The sequence below is a fragment of the Nicotiana sylvestris genome, chromosome 8, assembly GCF_000393655.2.
Source record: "Nicotiana sylvestris chromosome 8, ASM39365v2, whole genome shotgun sequence".
NCBI lineage: Eukaryota > Viridiplantae > Streptophyta > Magnoliopsida > Solanales > Solanaceae > Nicotiana > Nicotiana sylvestris.
Genome location: NC_091064.1, coordinates 138,050,170 through 138,075,750, shown reverse-complemented (window position 1 = coordinate 138,075,750; position 25,581 = coordinate 138,050,170). Strand labels below are relative to the sequence as shown.

Sequence of the window (25,581 nt, the reverse complement as noted above, 5' to 3'; positions counted from 1 at the left end):
GAATTCAAAAGATGTCCACCAGTCTCTAATTCTGTCATCAAAACCTTCCACATTCAGCCACCAATTTTCAAACTTAAAGTATGATTTAGCTTGTTCCCACGCACCACAGTATAGAGCCACAGGTGAATGGTCCGAAATCAACCTTTGTTGGATAGTTTGCTTGATGTTTCTGAAGCTTTCATCCCATTCTTCTGAAATGAGAAATCTATCAATTCTTGAAGCGGCTGTATGATTGTCCCCTTTGAACCAAGTATAGTAGCCTCCTTCAAGTTGTAGATCTATCAACTCCATATCTTCTATAAAATCCGAGAATTCCACCATCGCTTTGGACCTCCATGAACATTCCCGTTTTTCAGAAGGGTACCTTGTAACGTTAAAATCGCCACAAACCGCCCAAGGACCTTCCATCAATCCCCTCACTGCACCAATTTCTCTCCATACTATTTTCCTTTCTATTCTACAATTTGGGGCATACACTCCTGTTATGTGACATTGAAAATTCTGTAAAAGAGCCTCGAACTTGCAAGTCAAAGTATATGTACCAGTCTGTAACACCTCCCCTTTCCATACTCTGCAATCCCATAATAACAAAATCCCCCCTCTCGTGCCGCTAGCTTCTAAACTTGCATACCTGACCCATCTACCACCCCATATTTGACTGACTATTTCCTTAATATCCCCCTCCACTTTTGTCTCTTGCATGCATATAATGTCTGCCCTCCAGTTCTGCACTTGACTTTTTATGATCTCCCTTTTCTTGTCGTTTAAACCCCTTACATTCCAGGAAATTACTTTGATCTTCATATTGAAATGATTGATAGATCTCTTCCCCTACTCCTTTTCCCGTCACTCTTGAATTTGACATCAAACGAAGTTAAACCTTTTAATTCCAGTGATCCTTTGAATCTTTGTTTCTTCACCTCCAGCTCTGTCTCCACCCTTCTAACCTGTCTGCAACTGTCAATTTGCATTAACAACTCCAATGCTTCTTCTTCATGGCCTTGAAAATCTACTCCAAACATTTTCCCCAATTTGATCATATTTTGATGGACCCATAGTGTTGCATCCATGTCTTTATCCATTAAAGGATTGTGTTGCTGAACTGCTATCGGATTCACCTCCTCGATTTCCCAATCTTGGATAGAGCTAAAGTGCTTTAGTTGTTCCAAAACACTTCCAACTTGATCTTCCCCCATATTTGTGTTTATGCTCTGCTCCCCTGCCTTCTGTTCCAGTCTTGCTATCTTTGCTCCACCTTCTGGCTGACTGCATCTGTTGAATGTTGCCTTTGTCATACTTTCAAGGTTTTCATTGGGGATTGGATCCCCTGGAGTGGACTCTTTTGCCCCCAGGTAAGAATGTCCTCCCATTTCCTCAATACAAGGCTTCAGCCTAATATCATCAGCAAACTCACACGAGAGATCATTAAAAATGACTTGTGCAGCCAAGTCGGAGTTATAGGATTTCAGCTCGTTGTTTGTCACTTTACTGTTCTGATTCATCGAACTCGAACCTTGTGTAAGTTGCACACTTGCCTTTCCTTTATAAGTGTTTTGCAATATGGTGCACCCCACTTGATTGTTCAAATATCTCTCTATTTCAAAACATTGTTCGTTTTTTTGCATCTTCAGCTCATATCTTGTCTGTCTTTCAGGTCAGATTGGGATGAAAAATTTGATACCGTCTCTTACAATCCCAACCTCATTGGGAGTCTTTCTGCCATCACCAACAATTTTAATTCTTGCCAACTTAAGATGATTTTTGAGATCAGTTTCTTCTTCAGTAGCTATCCATCCCCCACAGAGATCTCCTATTTCTTTGAAGATCTTTTGTGACCATAGATGTAAATGAATCCCCATGGCTCTAATCCAGCATGTTTCCTCGATTTGTGAGTTTGGAATGCTTCCAGCAGTATGACTCCACCATTCCAGATGAAGCTTGAACTTTTTCCAACTCCATTCTCCTTGCATAATCTGCTCCGCCATGAATCTGTTTGGAAATTCAAAAAGAAACATGTTGCCTGTCATTTCATACATGTTTACTCCATATGCTTTGTTCCATGACACACTAGCCCATCGCCTTATGTCTGCTAAAGTGGGTCTCTCATTGATTTCTTTCCCAAAAAACCCGACAATGCATCTTTTTAGTAAACCAGAATCCTCGCTACCTGTCGGTTCCACAACAGAGATATCTCCATTGTTTATGCTGACCTTTGCCTCTCGAAGGGTATTGGATTGCCATTTAGTCTCCTTGATTGCTTTGACATAAGGGTAGTTGTCCACCGTGATTCTAGGTGGGACTGTGGGATTCATTTTGGGGGTCTGATGTATGAATCTTTCTATCTTAGCTGCTATGTCATTCCAACCTGCATTCAAGGCTAACTCTGGAATTATAATAACAGACCTCCCTTCTCCCTTCAGTGACAGAATGCTCATGTATCTTCCGTGAACGTTGAATTTCCTGGTACAGAAATGTTCTGTCATATGTTCCTTTCACTTCCATCGCTTCACTAAATTCATTTGATCTTTCGACGCTTCTTTAAGTACAACACAAATCCATTCCATTACCTTTCTGCCCATGGATGAACGTCTCATCATGCTGCGGCTTCTCTCCACCCATTCGAACCATACCTCTTTGTTGGAATTCCATCTGGTGATGTCAAAAGATTTGAATCCTGCGTTGAAATAAATCCGGTTGTCTCCCATATTGTACAACCCAGCTGTTCAGGTTATGGAAATTATAAGGAGTATTTGATGGTCATCACAGTTGAGCTGTTGAGGTAAAAGAAACTGAAATTTGGGCCAAAACAGAGATTTCCCGCTCCCGGAAAAATAAAAGTCGTCGGAAATCTGAAACAATTGTACCAATCTGGTCGGAATTAGCAGTAAAGGAAGCTGTCCAAAATTTTTTTTTTTGAAAGCTGCCGGAATTTGGCTCACGCGCCCGGCGCGTGGGGGAAAGGTCGCCGGAAAGAGCCGCGCGTGGAGGCTGCTTCGTCGGAAGAGATTCAGTGGAGTGGTCGGAATCTTGGGGGCTGTCTAATGGTGTTCATGGAAAGCTAAAAATTCTTTTTAAGTTTTTTTTACTTGCAAACTTAAATCAAAATTGTATTATCTTATGCTATTTAAAGAAATGACTTATCTTTATGGAAAATACTCTTATTTAATCAATTTGTAACCTAGTAAATTAGAATACGAATTTATTTTGAATTTGAATTAACTTAAAATATCAAATGTTGCAATAATCAGCTCGTTTTTAGTGTTGAACAGCTTCAAGGCCATTTTGTTTGTTTTAACAGAAAAAATGTTTATCAGACTTTTTAATCAAACATATCAACTGCTTATTTTCAGCACTTCTATCCAAACACGTACTGCTTATTCATAAAAATCAGCCCCAGTGCTTAAAACGTGATGTTCAGCACGTGGTGTTTAAAACTATTTAAATCCAGCTGGACCTGAACGGCTGAACGAGCATGCACGTGGTGCTTAAAAACTGCTTAAATTCAGCTACCCCAAGGGGCTACGTTAAGATTGTGTGAAGGACATCAACTTGTACTTGGGCAATAAGAAAAGCCATCAAATGTGGATTTCTTGCCATTTACTAAAATTAACTCTATAGATGGGGAGACTTCCCTAGTCTCACCTCTGCAGGGATTCGAACCTATGTTCCTAAGATTGTTATTCATGTCTTCAATTGCTAAGCCACCCCTTTGGCGCACATCAATTCAGAAATACTTCGAAAGTGAGTAGTTTGTTTCTTTATCCGTTCTTTTCTGATAAGTTCATATCTGTATCATGTCATGCAGAGGGCAGCTGAAACTGAACTGCTGACCAGATATCCATATGGAGGTAAGCAAGCTGTGCTCAGTCGTATTTCTCCTAACAATTTTCTGGTGTGCCCACTATATCTGCTTAACTTGATGACTTGTCAATTGGAGTACTCAGAATCTCTGGTGTGCCCGCTATATACCAAACCTGTCCACTTGACATCCTTAAACTTTTCTGGACAAAAGATGCATGAGCTATTTAATACAGAATTAGAGCTTTTCTATTTTTGTTGTACTTTTGCATGTCTTTTAGTAGGCATATGAGCCCATCCCTTTAGAGGCAAATTGTTCAACATGTGTCATTTACTCTTGAAAGGATCAGATGAAGTCTTGGTAGGAGCATGCTGGATTGCTTTTATTTGCTATAGCTAATTGTGTGCTAAGGGTTGGTTCAGTAACCCAAATGGGGTTTAGAGGCGTTTGGACATGAATTGGTTGATATTTTAAAAAAGGTAGTATCTGAAGTTAAGTAGAAAAGGGTATTTGAAAGATGAAGTTGTTTTTGGACATGAAAACATATTATTTCATTTATACTACATCTCTTAGCATATTGGTGTCTGCATTGAATACAAAACCGAAATTCTTATGTGTTGTTTTCGGGAATGTCGTCTCGAAGTGGTGAATTAGAATTTAATCATCCCTCGGGGTAAGGTTCAAGTCAACTATTTCATTCCTTCCAATATAGGTCTAGGGTATGCATTTTTCCCATTTCTCTGTTTTCTTCTTCTTCCTCTCTCAGAGATTCATCTCTCCACCAGTGAATTACTTCCCATTCCAATATTTTCCCACATCCCTCATATCTGGTTTCTTTCCCTCTCCCTATCCGGATCTCTCTTCTCCCTCTTCTTGGTGTCTTTCTTCCCCTTCCTTAACTGGTATCTTCTTCCCCTTAACCGGAATCTTACCTTCCCCTTTGTCCTGGCCTTTCTTTTGTTGGGGAGGAGGGGAGGAGTGATCAAGATTTCTGGTACTGTTTCTTGTTCCTACCTGTTTACCAGTTTTTTTTCTCCGCAAAGTTTCCCTAAACTCGTTGATTGTTTTGCTACACACACACACACACAGAGGCACACACACATATATTTATATATTGTGCTATTTTTTGCGCAGTTGATGGATAACAAAAGTTTATCTCAATGTGTTGCAATAATTATGTGTGGTGAGAAACTTAAGCTACATGTAAATTCAAGCCAAATGAAAATTTGGTACTGAAGTTTGGGGCATGGTCATAATGGAAAAGGAAATTGGAATACCCATACAAGTGCTTGACAAGGATAAAACTACCTGTGTTAGTTCCCTCAGTACAATCCATAATATCGGACAATCTTTTGAATGGATAACTATAGATTCTCCAGAAACACTTATCCTATTATGTACGGAACAGTAAATGGAATATCGATGTTGATCCTTTTCATCTTTATTCTATTCATACCAATATTGAAAATTCATTTATTTTAATAGTTCAAGAGCTCACTTTGTAACGGCTTCTGTCTTTTGCAGGAGTAATTCTGAGGCCTGGATTTATTTATGGTACGCGTCGTGTTGGGAGCATGAAGCTGCCTCTAGGTGTAATTGGTTCTCCTCTAGAGATGGTAGGTGTCATTTGATCCCTGGCATTCGAACTCTTTTATATATGCATATACTGCTGCAATTAAGGAGGAGACGACTTGCACTGCTTCCTTTAACGTTTTCACCCTTGCGTCACTTAGGCCATACATAGAAGTTTTTACTTTTTTCTATTAGGTATCCCCTCATATATAGATAACGAATAGGATGTGCGTCGCATTCCTCTCTTGCTAGCGGAAAAGGAGAAGAAAAACTGTGGGAGAGGTCTCCTTCAAAGATATATGCAATAGTTGGCTGTATATGCAAATCTAATTATGTTCTCCTGCATATGCTGCAACATCTATGTTATAAGTTTCACGTCCATTATTAATCATAATGTTTACTTCCCTCAGATCCTGCAACATGCAAAACTGCTGAGTCAAATTCCCCTTGTTGGCCCGCTGTTTATCCCTCCTGTAAATGTCACTGCGGTAGCAAAGGTTGCTGTCAGAGCTGCAACAGACCCTGTATTCCCTCCTGGTGTCATTGATGTTCATGGAATCTCACGCTACAGCCAGCAGAGATCCATGTAGGTGAATGACTGGCATGATAGCATGATGCAAGCACATGAATCCTTCTCTTATTTTTCCTTCCCCTTTGGTATTAATGAGTAGTAAATGGGGTAAGGTGACCGCATCTTTTGCAAGTATTACAGTTTCTACTTCAGAATCACATCTGGCATGGACCAAAATATTTCACAGCATTTTTATGGCTGCAAGGCGCATGATAAAACAATGAGTTTGAAAGTCAGAGTTTGCAGACATGTTAAGGTATCGAAAGTTTAGATTAAGTGGTTTAAAGTTTGGTCAAATATTCTTATGGGTAGAGTTAGTTCAGTTTTCTTTACAACTTTACACCATTTGGTCTAAATTTTCCTGTTGACGTGTGGGGAACTTTTGAATTAACTCCGGTTCAAATGCTAAGGTTGGTTATTTTAATATGTAGTTCAATTTCTTCAACAACTTAAGATCATTGTGTGGGACTTATTGGATGACTAGTTACAATTTGTTATCGGTAGTCCAACTTGTACTACAATTTTAGTTATAAAATTTGGTCGGAATTAGGAGTGCAGAACCCTCAGGAATGACAATAACGTATCCTTAAACAAAATTATCATACATTAGGTTGGTAGTAAAAATGACTTTGGAAGCTCTGTCTTATAGTTTCGTCATGGTCGGTAATGATTTTCATTTCCTTAAATTGAACAACTAGAAGCTTAGTCATATGTGACTTTGTTTGGTTTGGTTGATTGCTCCTTGATGGTAGAAATAAACACTTGCAGATAAGAGCAATTCTTGTTACATTGCGTAGTTAAGATTTGTGCGGAAAAGATGAGAAAAGGAGAATATTAAGAAGAAGAGCACCGATCGTTAGTCGTTTTGCTTATGAAGCAGGAGGTTACATTTGCTAAGATTGTTCGAACAAGGTACAATATATAAAGAGTAGCTTTAGAAAAAAACCTGCATCTAGCATGCCCCTATGGCTAGTTTTTATCTGAAAATGAACAAACAAAAGGTATATGCAAAATGAATGACTTATAGCATATAATTAACAAGATCACTTGGGATATTTCTGTAATTTATCAAACAAATCTTGAGGCGTTCAACTACCATGCATTAAATTACAGTAGTGTTTCGTTTACATCTGAATCCTCAAGATCCCAAGTTAAACGGCATTTTTAATATCTTTCTATAAAAATAAAGAAAAATACTTCATATTAATAAAGAGGAGAGGAGGTTTGAGCTCAAGTTAACTCTATAATTGTTGAAATAAATAGTGGACTGATGAGGGGTTTGGACTTTTTCTAATACTGAGCAACTTATTCTATGTACTGATATTTTATCAGTAATATGGTTAACGAGGTTAATCTATATCTATCTATACTATATTAAAAACACGAATGCCCTTAGCGAAATGTCGTTTGCCTTTTTTTCCCTTTAAAAAAAGTTTTCATACTATACAAAATAGTCATTTTAATTATTTCCCTAATATTTAGGAATAGTCATTTAATTATTTTCCTAATATTTAGGACTGTAAAATCAACTAGATTTTGTATCCCAAAACCTTCCTTATTTAACATATGCGTAATATAACAGATCTACAAAAGGAAAAATAATAACAAGCTAAAAGAAAAGAGAAGAAAGAGATGGATAAGTCTTCAATTGTTTTTTGTTTCGCATTTTGGCTTTCATTTGTTTAATTTCGAAACCAAAAATAAAATACAAATGAAATGTTCTAGATTCATTCAAAATAAAATAATCGTATTGCTATCATCCTTTCTTTTTCACTAAATTAATAATATTTTACAACTAAATTTTATCACAATTACAAAGATTAATATTATAAACCTAATAATTTGTAGGAACGATACAATTATATTGTATTAAAATGTTCACACTTTGAAATCACATATAATTTCAAAATTATTAGTAAATATTTTCTTATTTGAAATATGTTAGAAGTCCTCTAATATTATTAAAATTTTAAAATCAATTAGAATATTAACTTATATAAATTTTTTCTTGTTTGAACTACGTATAGAAAAATTATAATGCATATTACTTTTCTTACTATTTGTAACTTAATTAACTACTTTTATTTATTAAATACATGCTTATTAATAAATAATTTTAGAACGTATTCTTACATGGTATGTCAATCTTTAATGACTCGACATAAATAAATAAAAATCTTATTGTATATCATTAATTGACTTTGCCCATATTAATATATTATAAATTTTGTGAATTTTTTTTAATATCAATTATTTATAATAAGCCCTGTCTTTAATAAATGCAAAAGGAATTTTTTTAAATTTGATAGGAGTAATATTTATTTATTGCTTATTGATTCTTCTTTTATGTTTTTATAGATAAAAAGCTACTTCTTTTGTTCATTTTAAGCCACGTTATATTGATTGAGGATTATGTTTATTTTTTGCTAATATCTAATACTTCTACTAAATACTTTTAATTATAGAAATTTTATTTTCCCAATACCTATAATTTATAATATAAAAATTAACAAACTGACATATTAAGATGAAAATTAAACAATTTGACTTTCGTATTGAGAAGTCGATGGAAAAGTACAATAGATAAATTTCTACTTTGATCTATTTAACCAATATAAATTCCTTAATTTGCAAAGTTTTTTTTCTATTTTGAATTATATCTATCTGAACTATTGTTCTAGAATGTTAACTCAATATTATTCATTTTAGAGACTTTGTATTCATCATTTTCATGATCTCATTTGCAAGATCTCCTTATTCGGAAGAGGGCTTGTGAAGCTGCTCTTTCTTCAGGTGGAGGTGCCTCCTCTCGGAGTCCCCAATCCAAGGATAAGAAACCAAAAAGAAAATGTACCTCTACGGCTGAGACTCAGGAGAAAACTTCAACAAAAGAAGCTCCAATTGGATCAACCAAAGTGGTCATTGATGAAGAAGAAACTGATGATGAAGCGATTCCTCTTCAAAGAAGAAAAAGGCATTCATCAGCTCAACCAGATGCTCAGTCGGAAGAACTTCAAACACCCCAACCGGGAGAGCTTCAAGGACTTTTTACGAAAATAAAATTAGTTGAAAATGCCGAGTCTCGTTTCCAGGCTCCTATCAGTGCTTCCCTTTATAGGAGTTCTTCCCCTGAAATTCCTCCTTCATCAACTCCTACTCCAACCGCAACACCTTCTACACCAAATGCTACCTCTCCTCCAGCCTCAACCGAATAGACAGAAGATGTTCCTTCCCCACGGTCATCCGACCATAGAAATTTAGGAAAAACTTACCCGACATCCATTCAAAACCCTAGTGGAAAACAAAGTGTCATTCTCACGATTTTGAATGAGTGCCACCTACTGCCCAAACCATCGGAGGTTGAAAATTACTTGAAACCCCTGGCCACAGACAAAGATTGGAGAAAAATGGATTCTCTTTCTGCTGAGTGTCTGATCAACAACATCATGCATTGTTCAGCTCAGGTATCAATTTAAACTTCTTCTCTTCCCTTTTATCTTGCAAAATTTTATTCTCTTTATTTTAATTTTTACCCCCTTCTAAGATAATCTTATTGCCTCCGAGGGCCTACAAAAGCTAATCTTGAAAAAAGAAGAGCTTACAATTGAACACAATCAGCTTGTTGCCGAATAGAACAAACTTGTCGAGCGCCTCTCGGTTTTGAAAGCAAAAGTTGCTCAAATGGGCAAACTCGAAGCCCGACTGGAGCAATCTGAGCAAGAAAGGATGGCCTACAACCAAGAAGCCGCTCAACTACATGAAGAGCTTAAAGATTTGAAGGTCATGTGGGATGAGCTGCAGGATGTCGTAACTGTTACGATCGAATGTGAGTCTGCATCTATGGAATGAATCAACAACCTGGAATGTAAACTTATGTTCAAAAATTGAGAAGGTTGATGCTGCCAAAGAGAAGAGAGTCAAAATGGAGGAAATGTTCAAAAAGGTGATAGAGAAGAACCGCAAGCACGGAAAGATAAATACGGATATTCAACCGAACCTATGGCATTGTGAAGACTGAAAATGATCAGTTGAAATCCAAATTAAGTGGCTCCAGGCTCGACTCCAAGATCATGAAGACTCCTTACTCCTCGAGAAAACATATGCAATTTACCAGATGTGGAGGAAGACTTTGGAAGAAGCCAAATAGGGGATTCTTTTTGCATCTGATAACTTTAATCCCGAGCATTTATACTTTCGGTATCTACCCTTTGACTATGAGGGTTATATAAGAGAGTGACCTTATGTTTATGGTGCTATTGAAGAGGATGTCTCATGTTCATTCTGACACGAGTATTTGAAGTTTATTAACTTTCAATTGAAAAAGAAATTAACTTATCATTTGGACAAGAAATAAGATAAAAACAAAAGGGCTTTGATTTATTCCTTCAATTCTCAAAAGCACATTTACATTAACATTTATTTACTTAAGTAAATAAAGTTGCCAATACACGTGGCTAACTTTGTACAACTTATTGCTACGGGGTTGATCATGCAAGTCCTGACAAAATATAGCTCCCGATTCTAACAGTCCCCGGTCTTCGTGACACTTTTAGTATTCTAATATACTATGGTTCCCCCCTTGTTCGAATGCTGAGCATAAGAATTCGAAAGCTGGAGTTCTTGACATCGTTGATGATCCTTCCTCGTAGTATGCTTTACGTTGCTGCCTCATTAAAAACTTTGCCAGAAAAACCCAATTAGGACAAAAACTGGATGAAGGGAAAAAAATGAAGCACATACTTTCAGTATCAGTAAGGATCTTTAACAATAATACCTTTTGAGGTGAATCACATTTTGATTACTTGGCAATTTAACTCCATCTTGATTTCAACTGAAATGAACCTTTCATAGTTATAGCTAAAACCCGGTAAGGTCCTTCCCATGTTGGTCCTAGCTTCCCGACATTAACCTCTCGAGTACTTTGAATTACTTTTATCAAAACCAAATCTATGACTTTGAAATATCAAAGATTTGCATTGCGGTTGTTATATCTTTCCATTCTTTACTTTTGTGCCACCATCCTCACATACACTAAATTTCAATGTTCTTCGAGCAGATCCAACTTAATCAACATTGCTTCATTATTCTCCTCCTCGTTTGCTCGGGAATACCTTATGGTTGGTTTCCCAATCTCCACCCAGATCAAAGCTTTTGTACCATACACAAGTAAAAATGGTGTTTCTTCCGTGCTCGACTTTCCGTCGTTTGGTATGCCCATAGTACTCCCGGTAGCTCTTCTGACCAGTTACCTTTTGCATTTTCTAATTTCTTTTTGAGGTTTTAATTATAACTTTATTGGTTGACTCCGCTTGTCCATTAGCGCTTGGATGATATGGAGAAGTTGTAATCCATTTGATCTTTAATTCTTCCAAAAACTTTGTAACTTTGGAACCTAATAATTGTGGCCCATTATCACAAGCAATTTTTTTGGTACTCCAAACCGACAAATAATGTAATCCCATATGAAATCAATCACTTCTCGCCCTTCTATCTTTTTGTAAGCACATGCTTCAACCCGTTTAGTGAAATAATCAATTAGAACCAAAAGAAAAATTTTCTGCCCGGTCCCTTGTGGTAAGGGACTAACTATGTCCATCCCCCATTTCATGAATGGCCATGGTAACACCACCGAATGTAAAAGTTCTGCCGGTTGATGCACTAATTGTGCGTGACACTGACACTTATCATATTTTTGTACAAATGTCTTCGCGTCTTATTCCATCGGGGGCCAATAGTAGCCAACCCTTATTAATTTGAGTACTAACGAATCTGCACCGGAGCGATTCCTACATACTCCTTCGTGAATTTATCTCATCACAAAATCAGATCCAATGTCCCTAACACCGAGCCAATGTTCCTTGAAAAAACTTTCTGTATATTTGACTGTCAATAAAGCAATAACGAGCAGCTTTAGTCCGAAGTGCCCGGGGTGCTTTTAGATCTTTAGGCATTTTGCCCTAACTTAAATACTCTATAAACCCATTTCTCGAATTCCAAATTAGGTTGGTTGGTTAACTTCAAAATATTCGTCCACGTCTAATACCGATTGCAATAATTGAACAACCACACCAGAATTAGCTCCTTTCATATTCGTGGACGACCCCAAATTGGCCAATGTGTCTGCCTCAACGTTTTTTTCTTTTGGAATGTGGATGATCAACCATTAACTAAATTAGGAGAGTAATATTTGAATCTTATTCAAGTCTTGTTGCATGCTCTCCTACTAGTCCTCGAACTAACTCTAGTCCTGCAATCAAATTCTCGTACTTGGCTTTCATTGTTGGTTAATGGTACAGTTCTAACGGCCTGTCTCAGGTTTTCTCCCGAAGGAGTGAGTAGTACTATACCAAGACCAGACCTTTTTATGTTGGAAGCTCCATCCGTAAATAAGGTCCAGACAACCTGATATAGTTCCCTGTACCAGTACTGCTTCTTTAGCAGCTAAAAGCATCAGTCCCGGTTTAAAGTCAGCCATGAAGTTGGCCAAATATTATGATTTGATAGTTTTCTGAGATTTATATTCTATATCAAATTCAAAAATTTCTATTGCCCATTTAGCCAAACGACATGATAATTCAGGTTTATGAAGGATGTTCATCAAGGGAAAATTCGTCATAACGACTATTAGATGGCACTGAAAATAAAGCCTTAAGTTTCAAGAGGCAACTACGAGAGCTAGAGCCAATTTTTCTAGGTATGGATAGTGTGTCTATGCTCCCGGTAAAACTTTAGTAATATAATAAATGGAAAATTGTGTACCTTCCTCCTCTCGGATCAGAACAACATTTACCGCGACTTCCGACATCGTTAAATAAATTAATAACTACTCACCTTCCCTCAGTTTTGACAACAATGGAGGAGTAGACATGTATATTTTTAAGTCTTTCAACGCTTACTAACATTCCGGAGTCCACACGAAATCATTCTTCTTTTTCTAAAGTGAAAAGAAATGATGACATTTCTCTGAAGACCTTGATATAAACTTACTTAGGGTCGCCAACCTACCGGTCAACCTTTGCACTTCCTTCACATTTGTTAACTGGTCTGGGATATCCTTGATGGCTTTTATCTTATCATGGTTTACTTCGATTCCTCTTTGAGAGACCAAAAACCCTATAAATTTTCCGGAACCAACTTTAAAAGTATATTTTTCAGGATTGAGCTTCATGTTGTATTTTCTTAGAATATCAAATATCTCTTGTAGATGAGCCAAATAATTTCCTGCATTAAGAGACTTAATTAACATATCATCAATATAAACCTCCATCTTTTTACCAGTTTATTGTTCAAATATTTTATTAGTGAACCTTTGGTAAGTGGCTCCTGCATTCTTAAGCCCGAAAGGCATCATATTATAGCGGTATGTGCCAAAATTTGTGATAAATGAGGTTTTTTCTTGATCTTCTATGTGCATCCTAATTTTATTATACCCGGAATACGCATCAAGAAAGCTCATTAACTAATGCACGGTTGTAGCATCAATGTTTGGAAACAGGAAAAGAGTCCTTAGGGCATGACTTATTCAAATCTTTATAATCTACACACATTTTAAATTTATTATTCTTATTAGGTACGACCACTACGTTAGCTAACCAATCGGGATAATATACCTCTCGAATTCAACCTATATGCAGTAACATGGTTACCTCTTCTTTGACAAACCTGTTTCTGACCTCTGCTATCGGTCGTTTCTTCTACCTTGCCGGAGGGAAGTTAGGATCCAAAGTTAGTTTGTGGACAGCCACTTCCAATGAAATACCTATCCTATCTGAATGTGACCACACAAAACAATTGACATTATATTTAAGAAAATCAATAATTTTTAGTCTTAGTTTGGGGCTCAACCCCGTTCTTAAGTGGAATTTCCTTTATAAGAACTCCATGAATAAGGCAACTTGTTCGAGCTCCTATGCGGTGGATTTGGTTGTGCCTGTTTCCTCTGTTACCTGAAAAGACCTCGGTACCTGATAGAAATCCGATAGACTCTTCTTCTCCATTGTCTTCAATTGGGATGGAAGAGGGAACTAGCTCTTGCAGTTGTTATTTGCTTGTTTCTTTCCCTTTGCTACTTGACAAGGCAACTGCATTCATTTCTTTTGGAGCTGGCTGATCTCCTCTAATCTATTTGACCCCTTTCGATATGGGAAACTTTAGCAGTTAATGATAAGTTGATGGCATAACCTTTATTTCATGTATCCATGGCCTTCCAAGGATCACATTGTATCTCATGTCACCATCTACCACTTCGAACAAAGTGGTCTTCATTGTGACTTCGGCATGCGTGGGCAATAAAATCTCTCCCCATGTCGTTATACTTGTTAGGTTGAACTCGGCCAGAAGCTTTGTTGTCGGAACTATGTTTCCGGTTAACTTTGCTTGTTCCAATCTCTCCATTGAATGATATTGGTTGAACTACCTAGATTAACCAACACATGTTTAATTTTAAAATCTAAGACATTAAACAATATTACCAGAGCATCGTTGTATGGCAAAAGGAGGCTATCAACATCCTCTTCCGTAGATGTGATTTTATCATCTTCTGATGCTTCTCAGATCCTCTTGCAATGAGTTATCGATATCTTCATCTTCTTTGCTGCTAAAAGGGATACTCCATTTACTTCATCACCTCCAAAGATCATGTTTATCCTTAGGCGAGGTGACCATGCAGCCGGTTTGGATGGTTCCGCAATGTCTCAATTTTTCCCATAATTATTCTTGGCCTGATCAGTTAGAAATTTCCCTAAGGTGACCATTCTTCAGTAGTTCTGCAACCTCTTCCCGAAGGTGTCGGCAATCCCCAGTCCTATGACCATGCATTCCGTGGAACTCACACCATCAATTAGTATCCCTTTGACTAGGATCCAATCGAATTGGTTTCGAAAATCTAGCCTCCTTAATGTTTCTCATAGCCGACACTAATTCTAAGAAACTGATGTTAAATTGTATTCGGATAAGTAGGGGTATGCTGAATCTCGCGACCCCGATGTTTTATTATTCTGTAACACTCTCCTACTCCGACCATGATCCGCCCTTCTATCCGAAGCAAACCTGTCCGATGACTGAAATATTTTATTTCCTTGCCCCTCAACCCTTTCCGTAAGGCTAAAAGTGACTCGTCTAAGACCTCTGATCTGCATCAAAATTATTTTTGAACTTTTCCTGATTCTGATCACGAGTACGTCCTTTGGAAGGCACCGAAGATCTCAGTTGATCATATTCTATTCTAATTTTTGATTCATCGCGATTGTGAACATCTGCCCATGTGGCTACTTGAAATTCCAACAAACATTCCTTCAGTTTCTTAGAGGCATCAGAGCTTAATAGATTGAGACCTTTGGCAAATACTTCAGCTTCCTCTCCTTTTAAAACCGGGTCGTGAACTCACATAATAGTTTAGATTCTACTTAGGTGATTCTGAATATATCCGCCCTTCTAGCTTGTACCTTCTTGCCCCAACATGAGGTTTAATGAAAGAATTTGCAAGTATTTCAATAGAATAAATTAAATGTTCAGGTAAAAGAGAATACCAAGTTAAAGCACCCTTCGTTAGGGTTTCATCAAATTTCTTCAATAAGACAGATTCGATCTCATGCAGAGCCAAGTCATTTTCCTTTACAGTCGTGGTATAAGTTGTTATATGCTCTTGTGGATCCGAAGTCCCGTCATACTTTGGAATATCAGGTATCTTGAATCTCTTCAGAATCAATTCTGGGGCCGCACTTGGTTTGAATAGCAACTGCGTATACTTCTTTGAATTTGGTCCCTTTAACACCAGTGGTGCTCCCGGGATCTGATCCATCCAATAATTTATTTTCCGCATGAATCTCATGAACTCGATTTTGAAAGGATCATTAGAATTATTGTCATTCCCAGATCCACTACCTACACCACCTGTCTTATTTTCATTAAAATCGAACTCTTCCCTTAGAGTGACATTACCGATCCTTTCAACTGTCTGATTTGCAGGTACGCTAGAAGGAATCCGAACTCCTCCATTGGAGTTATTGGAAGCAATCGAAAGTGTATGCTTCAATTATGTCATCACCTTGTCCTGCATTGCGAGATGCTTCATAATTTTTGTTTGTTGCTCCTTGAAGATTTTGATCATTTCGACATGTTCCTCATCTGGATCATCAGAAGTTGGACTTCTCACATGTCAAGGATTTTGTTCTTCGCGAACCGAAGTTGTTTTATCTCCTTCGTTGTGAGTTTCACTAGTTGAATCATCACGTTGGAATATATCCTCACGCTCGTTGTTTGTTCCAACATTCTAAGAATTGTTCACATCGTTAGCTGCCATATTTGATTTTTCTTTAAAAAACATCAAACTGCATTAGTAACAGACGAATGAATCAAAGTAATTACATAATTGCCTATGCCCCAATGTGGGCGCTAAATTGTTTACCCGTAAAACGGTACAGTTAAATTTGTAACGTGATTTATAGACATGTAAATTAGTTTGATCCAAGAATATGAAATAGTAAAAACAGAACTAAGATTATTATAATACTTGAAGAAAAAAGCCTGGATATGGATTTAACTTCTCCGGAAGCAGTAATAAGAGCAATGTTAAGAACAAAAGAAAGAGAGCAATTTTATATAGTAAGAGAAAAATATAGCCTTTGAGTACAAATAATTTTTCGTGTCCAACTATAGATACAAATTCTCCTATTTATAGCTTTATTTAGAGAGACAAGATCCCCAAATCAAGTTATTCTTTAATGAGAATAAAATCCCCCTTGATGACTGCATAACAGTTGACTATTAATACATAGAATCTTTGAAATGGCTACCCATCGGATGTTGTCTTTTCCAACCAATGTCTTCCTTTCAAATCTTCGTTCTCGGTTCCAATACCTTCGGAACTTATTCAGCACCCGTCACATGTTTTTATCCGATACAAACTATTTGCTGACTCATACCATACTTGTCTTCAGTTTCATGTGTCAACTCATCGAGCGTCCACCTGGCATTGATCAATGACACCCTATACAATTGTCTTTTCCCTTTTTTGAGCAATAAATTAAAGTATAAATAGTTCATTAGGAATCCGATGTCTCAACTAAATAAGAACTAATTCTTCATGGAATAAGTAACAAAAATCCATTATAGTCTCTTGATTTCACTATCAAGTCTCATGGGTGATTTTGACAATTGCACTCCGCTTGTTTCTCTATTTGAATTTACTGTTATACTTTTACCTTAATTTCGAGGAAAATTTATTTTTTAACATACAAATGTTTTTGTGCACAGTACAATTTTCTCACAAATAGATTCAATTGAACTAGTCCGATAATAGGAGGACGAGTGCACACAAATAACATACGGACAAACAAACAAACAAGCTAGTAGCGGTAAGTATAAAAAGACTACGGTTTCAAAGCAGCAGCAATGTTACATGCTTACATATCCTTTTCTGCCAGACAAAAAGGAGAAATGAGGCCAGGACTAAGATCAATACAAAAATTGGAAAAAAAGAAATAATTCTAAAATTGGTAGTAATATAGGGAATAAAAACGATAATTATTTTCCAGTTTGAAGCTTGTAAAACCACAATCATATCATTCGATCTTTGCTTCAGCTATTTTAATTTTTCCAGGACTATTAATTCTTGATTGTAAATTCTCCCAGTATTTTACATAACATTTTCTAAATTACGTGAATTTTTTTTCTAATACTAATGCAGCTATTTAAGTATATAAAATCCTATACTCATACAAGTTATAACATTGCTTTCTTTCTTGTAATCTCTTTTAGGTTTGAGTAACATTTCTATTCTTTCAAGTTTTTCCTAAGGATTATTATATTGTTTGTAAGAAAACTTTCATTTTAAAAATGTTTTTATGAGAACTTCAAACACTACTAAAAAACGACCCATTTCCGACCGAAATATTCCGACGGAAAAAAGTAGTCGGAAATTTCCGACGGAATCGGTCGGAAAATGCATAAAAATATATTTTTTAATTTTTAATAATAGTTACGACTAATATCCCGTCTATATCCATCGTAAATTTTGGCGGAAAATTCCGCATCACTGTTAGCGATCAATTCGGTCGGAAACAATTTTAAAAAAATTAAAAATAATAATAATAAGTAGCGACCGATTCGGTCGGAATTTTTTAATAAAACGAGGGTTGACTACTTTGACCAAATTTCTGACCGAATCGATCGGAAAGTTTTTTTAAAAAACCTTCCACCGACCTCATTCCTTTCCTTCCCCTCTTTTCTTCCTTCTCTCTTCTCTCTCTCACTCAAACTTCCCTCACCCAAATCCGCCGCAGCCATCAACTAGCAGGAGTCGCCGCCGCCGCCGCCAGCTGCAGGTCCGTCGACGACCCTCCACTGCCAGGAAAGTTTCCCTCACCCTCCTTTGTTATTTTTTTAAAAAAATACACTGATTTTGTTTAATTGCTCCTAGTTTGGTTTGTAAATATTGATTGGTGTTAGCTAAAGTAAATCTATGACTATTGTTAGTAGTTAACATCAAAATGAAATAAATGGTATTTTTGAGGTTCGATCAGTTTTGCGGCCCATAAACTAAGATTGGTAATTACTTATAAAAATTTTCTTGGTTTTACATATAGAATTTTATGTTTGTAATGTCTAACTCATACTTTTTGTTATGAAGGAAAAGGAAAGAGGGCGAGATATGAGTCACACTGAGGTCTTCGAGGAGACACATAAGAAAAAGAAGAAGGATGGTACAAGAGAACACTGGGTGGAGACGCGTGGGTCAGACACACATGTAAAATACTAACTTCATAATTATTTATGATTTATTAATACTAGTTTCTTTACATAATAGTTATGTTTTCATTTCAGGAAGATTATCATAAAAGGGTGGACGAATGACAACAAACTCAGCCTCCTTCATTGTGGACAGAGGCAGCGGGTGGAGTAAACAAAAGCAGAATCTACGGACTTGGAGTACGTCAACGACCTACAGGTCATCCAAACCCACTCTTAGCCAATTCTTCTTATTCTCAAAATCAAAAACATATGGAAGATATGAGAAAGAAAATTCATGATTTGAAGCAACAATTGGACTCTCAATTCGGAACATTTGTAAAGATGCAAAATTCATGAGAAAACATGGGCATGATCTATCTGATGATGAGGATGAATAAACTGAATCTAATGTGTAGTAGTTTAGGTGTGATGTATTGGTTGATTGATAAACTTGATTGTGAGAGATAACTTTATGTTTTGTTTTTAAAATTTAAGGTGGGATACTATTTGGATGTTTTTATGCCCAAAATAATTAGGTTTAATAGTTGGTATTGTTGGTTTAAGTTGTATTAATGATTGGTATTATTAGTTTAGATTGTGTTAATAGTTGGTATTGTTGGTTTAAAATGTGTTAATGGTTGGTATTGTTGGTGTTATTGTATTGTAATAGTTTGACAGGTGGTGTAGCTCAAAATTGGGCAGAATTCTGCCCAGTTTTACAGAAAATTCCGACTGATTTCCGATGGAAACAGTCGGACAGCAGCCCAATTTGTTTTTTAAAATAATTAATATTTAACCATTTTCGATGGATTCCGTCAGAAATTAAATAAAATTTATTTTTTTTAATTATTTATCTGACCAATTCGGTCGGAAATTATATATTTTTATTATTTAATTTTAAATAAATAATTATTTTTATTTATATTATTACGACTGATTCGGTCAGTAAATTCCGACCACTTTGGTCGGAAATTTGAGAATATTTGGTCGTCTGGCCTTTTGAACGTTCCGACAATTTGGTCGGAAATCACCAACAGATTCGGTCGGAAATTGATTTCCGACCAACTGTTTTCCGACCGACCAATTTCGGTCGGAAAGTAGTCAAAAATTCATGATTTTTGACCGATTTCCGACCATTTTGACGGTCGGAATTCTGCCATTTTCCAGTAGTGAAAAGACTTTCATTTTAAAATCATTTTTATGAGAACTCCAAAATATAGTATGAAGAATCATGACAAATGTTATATCAAATGATAACGGCTAAGTATATAAATATAACCTATGGATTTTTATTAACTCTGATTCTATAATAATTCTAATGGGATACAGTCAAATCTCTCTAGAACAGTCTCGTTTGTTCCAGATTTTTTTAGTTGTTATAGCGAAATATTGTTATAGAGAACATTTTTTACCGTGAAAATGGTAATAACAATTAAATTTGATCTAGTGGTTCTAAAAATACGTGATCTATTTTTATGCTAGTCCTTAGGCAGTTGATGCTATGTGAAAGACTTAGAAACGAGATAACAACTTAAAAATGAGATGTTAATCAAACCGGATCGCTGCCAATCGGGGCCTCGAGCTTTCCTGTTCGAGGGCCTCGGGGTCGAGTCGGAGGCTCAGCTGGGAGCTATCGAAGGTGGTCGATAGAGACTAACAATTATAAATAAATCAAGAGACAGCTCTTTATGGTCAATAATAAGCAACAAATGATGAACTTTTAGTGGAACACAATAAATACGAGCAATGAATGAAGTAATAAAATCAAGAGAATATGTTAGAGAGCAGAGAGAATGTTCTTGTATATTTAGTATGGAGCAACAGATGTCTACAAAATGACAAAGATCCCCTTTATATAAGAGGGGAAATCCCAACATAGTACAAGTGCATTTAGTACAAAGATATGGAGATGGGACAGCTAGTTGATGCCACGATACGGGCTCGGACTAGCCTGACAGACTTTGCTGACTCTAGCTTCATGCCTTGGGAATTCCCCGCTTTCTTTCCATAACCGTCGATCTCATACTGCCCCGAGGTCGAGTGTCGATGGCCCTCGAGGTATAAAACTTGACCGTGATTTTGAGCCTTCGAGACGTTATAACGATGGAAAATTGGACCCTCCGATTTTACCGTATACAGATAGTCCCCGCGTTTCTTAGGGTAGAACGATAAGAAATGACCTTGATAACCATCTTTCCGAATTTCCCACAATGACATCATACTGATGGCGCAAGCCTCCGTGACAACCGAGATGTCCCGTCATTTCAACTTTCCAAAATCATTCAAAGCATTGCTGTTTCTTCTTCTTCAAAGCGGTAATGTCACCGCCGGTTCAGCCCCAATGATGCATTAAATGTGCCTGCTGTTAGTCTTTCAAAGACAATAATGGCGCCATCGGTTACGCTGCTGCCCCTCCTATAAATGGGGGCCTCCTAGAACCAACTTTTTGTTCAAGTGCTCTTCAATCAGCTTTTCTCTCATTTCTTCTCTCCATCCTTATCCGCTGTCATTTCCCATGTCTGAGGCCCATGGCCTCAAGGCTGTCTGGTAGCGTTCTCATCATATATGCCATGGTTTTTTCCCGGGGCTCTTCCCTATCGAGCAAGACTATACCAAATTGTTGTTGTTGTTGTTGTTGTTGTTGTTGTTGTTGTTGTTGTTAATGTTGTTATCGTTGGCCCAAGACGAGGAGATAGGGGGACTGATTCTCCCAACTCATGAAAGTATTTTGACTCTACACCGCTGCTCACGAGGGAGTTCGGACTTTACACCGCTGCTCACCTCCCCTGATCACCCGGTGCGACGCCTCACTCCTTTTGCTTTTTGTGGAGTGAGGTGGTATTATATACTAACTGTTGCATCCCACATCAGGGCAACATCCCAAGAAGTAGTTTTACAATAGTAGCACTGGCGAAATCCATACTAGCCAGATTTTTCACCCAGCCACTTCTTCGTTCCTTTCTGCTTCTTCTGCGTCACTTTGCTCTTCTCCACCACTTTCCTCTTCTTCATCTTCGCCCTTGGAGATATCATTATATAGGATCGAGATGAGACTCCTGAGGAGATGGCGCTCAAAGATACTCCCACCGAGGATGCACCCTCGAGAATAGGCTAGGCTCTAGGCTTTTACTATATGTGTACCTTTTTGCTTCTTTGTTTTTGTGTAAGGACCCCCAGTAGGCTTTTGTAATCATATGTAAGGACCCCTCATTGGCTTTTGTAATCGAATGTTTATGAATAAAAAATATTTCTTTAATTTGTCTCTGGTGTATGCTATTTTCCCTTTATTTATGCTTGTGTAGAATCTGAGTGCATGACCCCATCAGTTGGTGCAAATATCGAGCCCAAGCCGGACTAATAAACTCGAGTTGTCGGGACCCCAACTTCGAGTCGAATGAGAGCAGGGCCTCGAACCCCCAAATCAAGACTTAGCCTTTAGACCTTGCAATAATCTCCAAAGGGGGATTTGCTCGGAAGCTCGAGAATAAAGACTGCTTTTATGCTTTCGAGAACAGTTCCTGAGTGGGGGTTTGCTCAAACTCGGGCCGTTTGGAAACTTGTCTTGAACTTAATGTAGATAGCCTTAAGGCATTTTAGATAGATCTCGGATGAGGGACTGCCCAGGTTTAGATGGCACCCCAAGGCCAAGCCCATATGAGTGGAGTTTTAAGTGCTTATTTTTTCCTTGAGAGGAGCCTTCGAAACCGGGTACCATCTCAAGTCTTGTAATGACATCGATGGCCCTTTGGAGAGATCCCCGAGATCGGATACCCTCTCGAGACTGGTGATGATGTCAAAGGCTTCCTAGAGCCTAACTTCTTTTTGATGGAGGTACTCGAGGTCGGGTACCACCTCGGGACTTGTTTGGTACGGGGGTCCCCGGCCCCAAAATGTCATATGGCGCTTGTCAAATGGGCGACACGGCTGTAAAGTGACCGAGGAGACCCTACCGGCATATCTTCCCAAAGTGACTTCGGCCAGCATTTTAATCGGCCTCTGGGGCAGGCAAATTGTCGCCGTTTTTTTCCGTATATAAGGCTGCTTCCGCCATTTCGGAGATTCTACCATTCTAAGAAGTTACCCTTTTTTCATGTATTAGGCTTATCATTATTTCAGTATTGACGCTCTGGCTTAAATTTCGGTAGTTCTCTAATTTTGTTGTAGTCATGACTGCTACATCAGGATCTGTTTGGCAGGGAGGAGAGAGTTCCGCCTCCGGTTCTCGCCTTGTTGGCTCGGGGCTCTTTACTTCGAGAGGGGACTTTTCGTTAGAAAAGTGCCCCGATGCTTAGGATCAACGGGAGCATTCCTTGAAGTTTACTTCTTTGATAGGAGAGGGACACCTCGAGTTGGTGAGGAAAGACTGTAAATGGGGGGAAAAGGTAGTATTGCAGGTACCTTCCATAGATGAGAGTATTACGGATTGTGCTGAAGGGTTTCTGAATGTGTTCACGTATCCCTTCATGCTGGGCCTCCTTGATAGGGTTGTGCTTGACTTCTATCGAACGTATAAGGTTACCTTGGCCCAGATTCACCCGTCATTTTGGCGGATAGTGATGATGGTGAGGTTCTTTGCGGAGAAGGCATGGCTTGAATTTACATTTAGCTATCTTATCAGGCTATACCGGCCCTTTCATCATCAAGGTCTGCTAACGTTACGATGTCGGTCGGCCACACCTTTTATTACTACTTATGAAGAAGACGGGGGTCGGGAGTGGATGAGTCGATTCATCCGAGTATGAACCATCGATATTATCCCTGTGGAGTTTATACCATTCCTTGAAGAATGGAATTATACACGTAAGTGGTACACTCGTGCCTTCACAGCTTTTCATTTATGGTGAAGGGGTGTTCTTTAAGTGTGCCTTCTTTTCTTTTTCTGCAGCGACTTTGTGGTTGCCGGGCGAGGTTCCCGATTTGCCTGATTGGGTGTGGAAGTTGGCGACCCACTCAACTTACAACAAGCGTAAGTGGCGAGCTTTATCTAAGGATAGGTGGGAGGCAAAATACCACGGTATGTGATGTCCAATTTGTTCCCTTCTTTTAGTTGGAAAAAAACTTTCTCTTTCTGCGTGCTAACCCTGTTATTGTAGGCATTGGGGAGCCTTCTGAAGCGAGGTCGTGCCCCCTTGGGGGGAGGGGAAGGATCGCTAGCTTCTGGGATAAAGAAAGATAATGATAAGCAAGAGATACCTTTGTAGGGCGATGTCGCTCGAAGTAAGGAAACCTGGACCGGGGGCCCGGAGTGGTAGTATTGATTGAGCCTACCGCGCCCATGATTTCTAGTTTTGGAGAGGCTGTTTATCCTCCACTATCATCTTCTTTTTCTGTTGGAGGTACTTCGAGGGATACTCGAACCCCGGGATCATATGCACCGAGCGACTGTGCCTCGGCCGGGGTTGACTCTTTCGGAGCTGAGGGAGCTAGGTTAGCAGATCTGCATTCGACCTTCTAGGAAGCACAACGGCTTCACTCTGTGGTGAGTTTTTCGCGCAGGCCTTTTGAGTTTCGCGCCTTCCCAACCTTACTGAGTTTCTTTTGCAGGCCTTCGATAAGCTTAAGTCTGAGCTGCTTCACCGTGAGGTCAGGCTGCGAAAAGCTCTGGATGAGGAGAAATCCCTGAGGCTCCTTTGCGATGAAAGGGAAATCGAGTTGGCATACTTACGGTATGAGGCGAGTCAGAGCTCGAATCATGAGAGCTACTTGAAGGAGCATGTAGTTTTATTTTCGAGTGAGCGAGCATTCCTCCTTCTAGCTCCTGAGGCTAATGTTTCATTTTTTTCAGTTTCAGAAAAAGGCGAAGGGCTTGGAGTACCTTCGAGACGAGGTTGGCCGAGCCAAGCACGAGTATGATGAGTTAAAGGCTCAGGCGGATGCTCAGGCTTCGACAGAGATGGGTGCTCTAGCTAAGGCTTCCTCCCTTGAGGTTCAACTTCGCTTAGCTCATGATAATAGTTTGGTTCGAACAGATATGATTACGAAGCTCGAGACTGAGCTCTCGAAGATAAAGGCCAAGGTTGTGGATACCCGGGCTAGAGCTGTAATGAACCGAACTAAGGCTGACCAGAAAGTGGCAGTCTATTTGAAGGACGCTGCCGATGCTCAAACTAAGCTGAGAAAGATCTTTGACCGCAAAGATAGGAGCAAAGAATACGTTTGGTGTAAGTCTTGGCGGAAAACCCTCGAGGAGATCTATGCTAGGGGATTTGACCTCTCGGAAGAGTTGACGCAGGAGAGGGCGGACGAGCGTGGTGCTCAGTTACTTCTGTTCGACGCCGAGGATAGCGAAGATGAGGCCGACGAGCCATAGCTCCCTGGGGGGTGTAGATTTTGCTTTTCGATTTTGCACATAGCGTTTTCAAAGCACGTTCATAAATGGAGCTTGTATTTTTCTACATGTATGTGTAAAGAGGAAACCTCACGGTTTTGTTTCTTCTGCATTTCGTTTTGCCTTGATTTTAGCCAGATGAACTGGTCTTTGAGTTAAGGTGAATCCTTAGATTCACGGTATGGCCTTGAGGCTCATTGGGCTGGCCCGTAAGCTCTTACGCGTTTGGTCGATGCGACCTTTACGTATAAGCTGGCGACAATGGCTCTTACGCTTTTGCTCTTAGGCATATTTAAGTCAACTATTTTGGACTCAGTCCTTGAGTCGAGCATCGACTTGAGCTCATTTGACCCTCAAGTTGTTGGGTTTAGTCTCAGAATCAGGTTTCGACTCGAGTTCGTTCGACCCTCAAGTTTTTGAATTGCAAGGTGGCCCTTAGGCTCTTATGACTTGGGTCGGTACGACCATTTATGCATGTGGGCTGGAGACAGTGGCTCTTACACCTTGGGTCAATGCGACCTTTTATATATGTGGGCTGACGGCAGTGGCTCTTACGCCTTGGGTCGATGGGACCTCTAATAT

The 25,581-nt window shown here is 38.6% G+C and overlaps 2 protein-coding genes across 3 annotated transcripts in view; both read left to right on the top strand.

Moving 5' to 3' along the window:
- LOC104238566 (uncharacterized protein At1g32220, chloroplastic-like) overlaps positions 1-6,390 on the top strand; it is a 38,901-nt gene extending 32,511 nt beyond the window's left edge. For both annotated transcript variants that reach the window (XM_070154343.1, XM_070154342.1), the window contains exons 8-10: positions 3,806-3,848; positions 5,324-5,415; positions 5,782-6,390. In XM_070154343.1, coding sequence (XP_070010444.1) covers positions 3,806-3,848; positions 5,324-5,415; positions 5,782-5,961 — 315 coding nt within the window. In that variant the 3' untranslated portion in view covers positions 5,962-6,390. The remainder of the gene's footprint in view (positions 1-3,805; positions 3,849-5,323; positions 5,416-5,781) is intronic.
- A 2,959-nt stretch (positions 6,391-9,349) lies between these two features.
- Positions 9,350-24,981, top strand: LOC138875732 (uncharacterized). Its single transcript, XM_070154595.1, has 5 exons — positions 9,350-9,406; positions 9,576-9,749; positions 9,835-9,885; positions 24,216-24,344; positions 24,457-24,981. Exons 1-5 carry the CDS (start codon positions 9,350-9,352, stop codon positions 24,979-24,981), a joined length of 936 nt encoding a protein of 311 aa, XP_070010696.1.
- Positions 24,982-25,581: the final 600 nt, after the last annotated feature.

What these genes read in the sequence shown, in the direction of transcription:
- LOC138875732 (XM_070154595.1), top strand. Translation starts at nt 9,350, where the DNA reads ATGGATTCTCTTTCTGCTGAGTGTCTGATCAACAACATCATGCATTGT. An exon ending in TCATGCATTGTTCAGCTCAG is followed by an intron (nt 9,407 to 9,575) that starts GTATCAATTTAA and finishes GTTGCCGAATAG; the next exon opens with AACAAACTTGTCGAGCGCCT. An exon ending in TGGAGGAAATGTTCAAAAAG is followed by an intron (nt 9,886 to 24,215) that starts GTGATAGAGAAG and finishes TTTCTTTTGCAG; the next exon opens with GCCTTCGATAAGCTTAAGTC.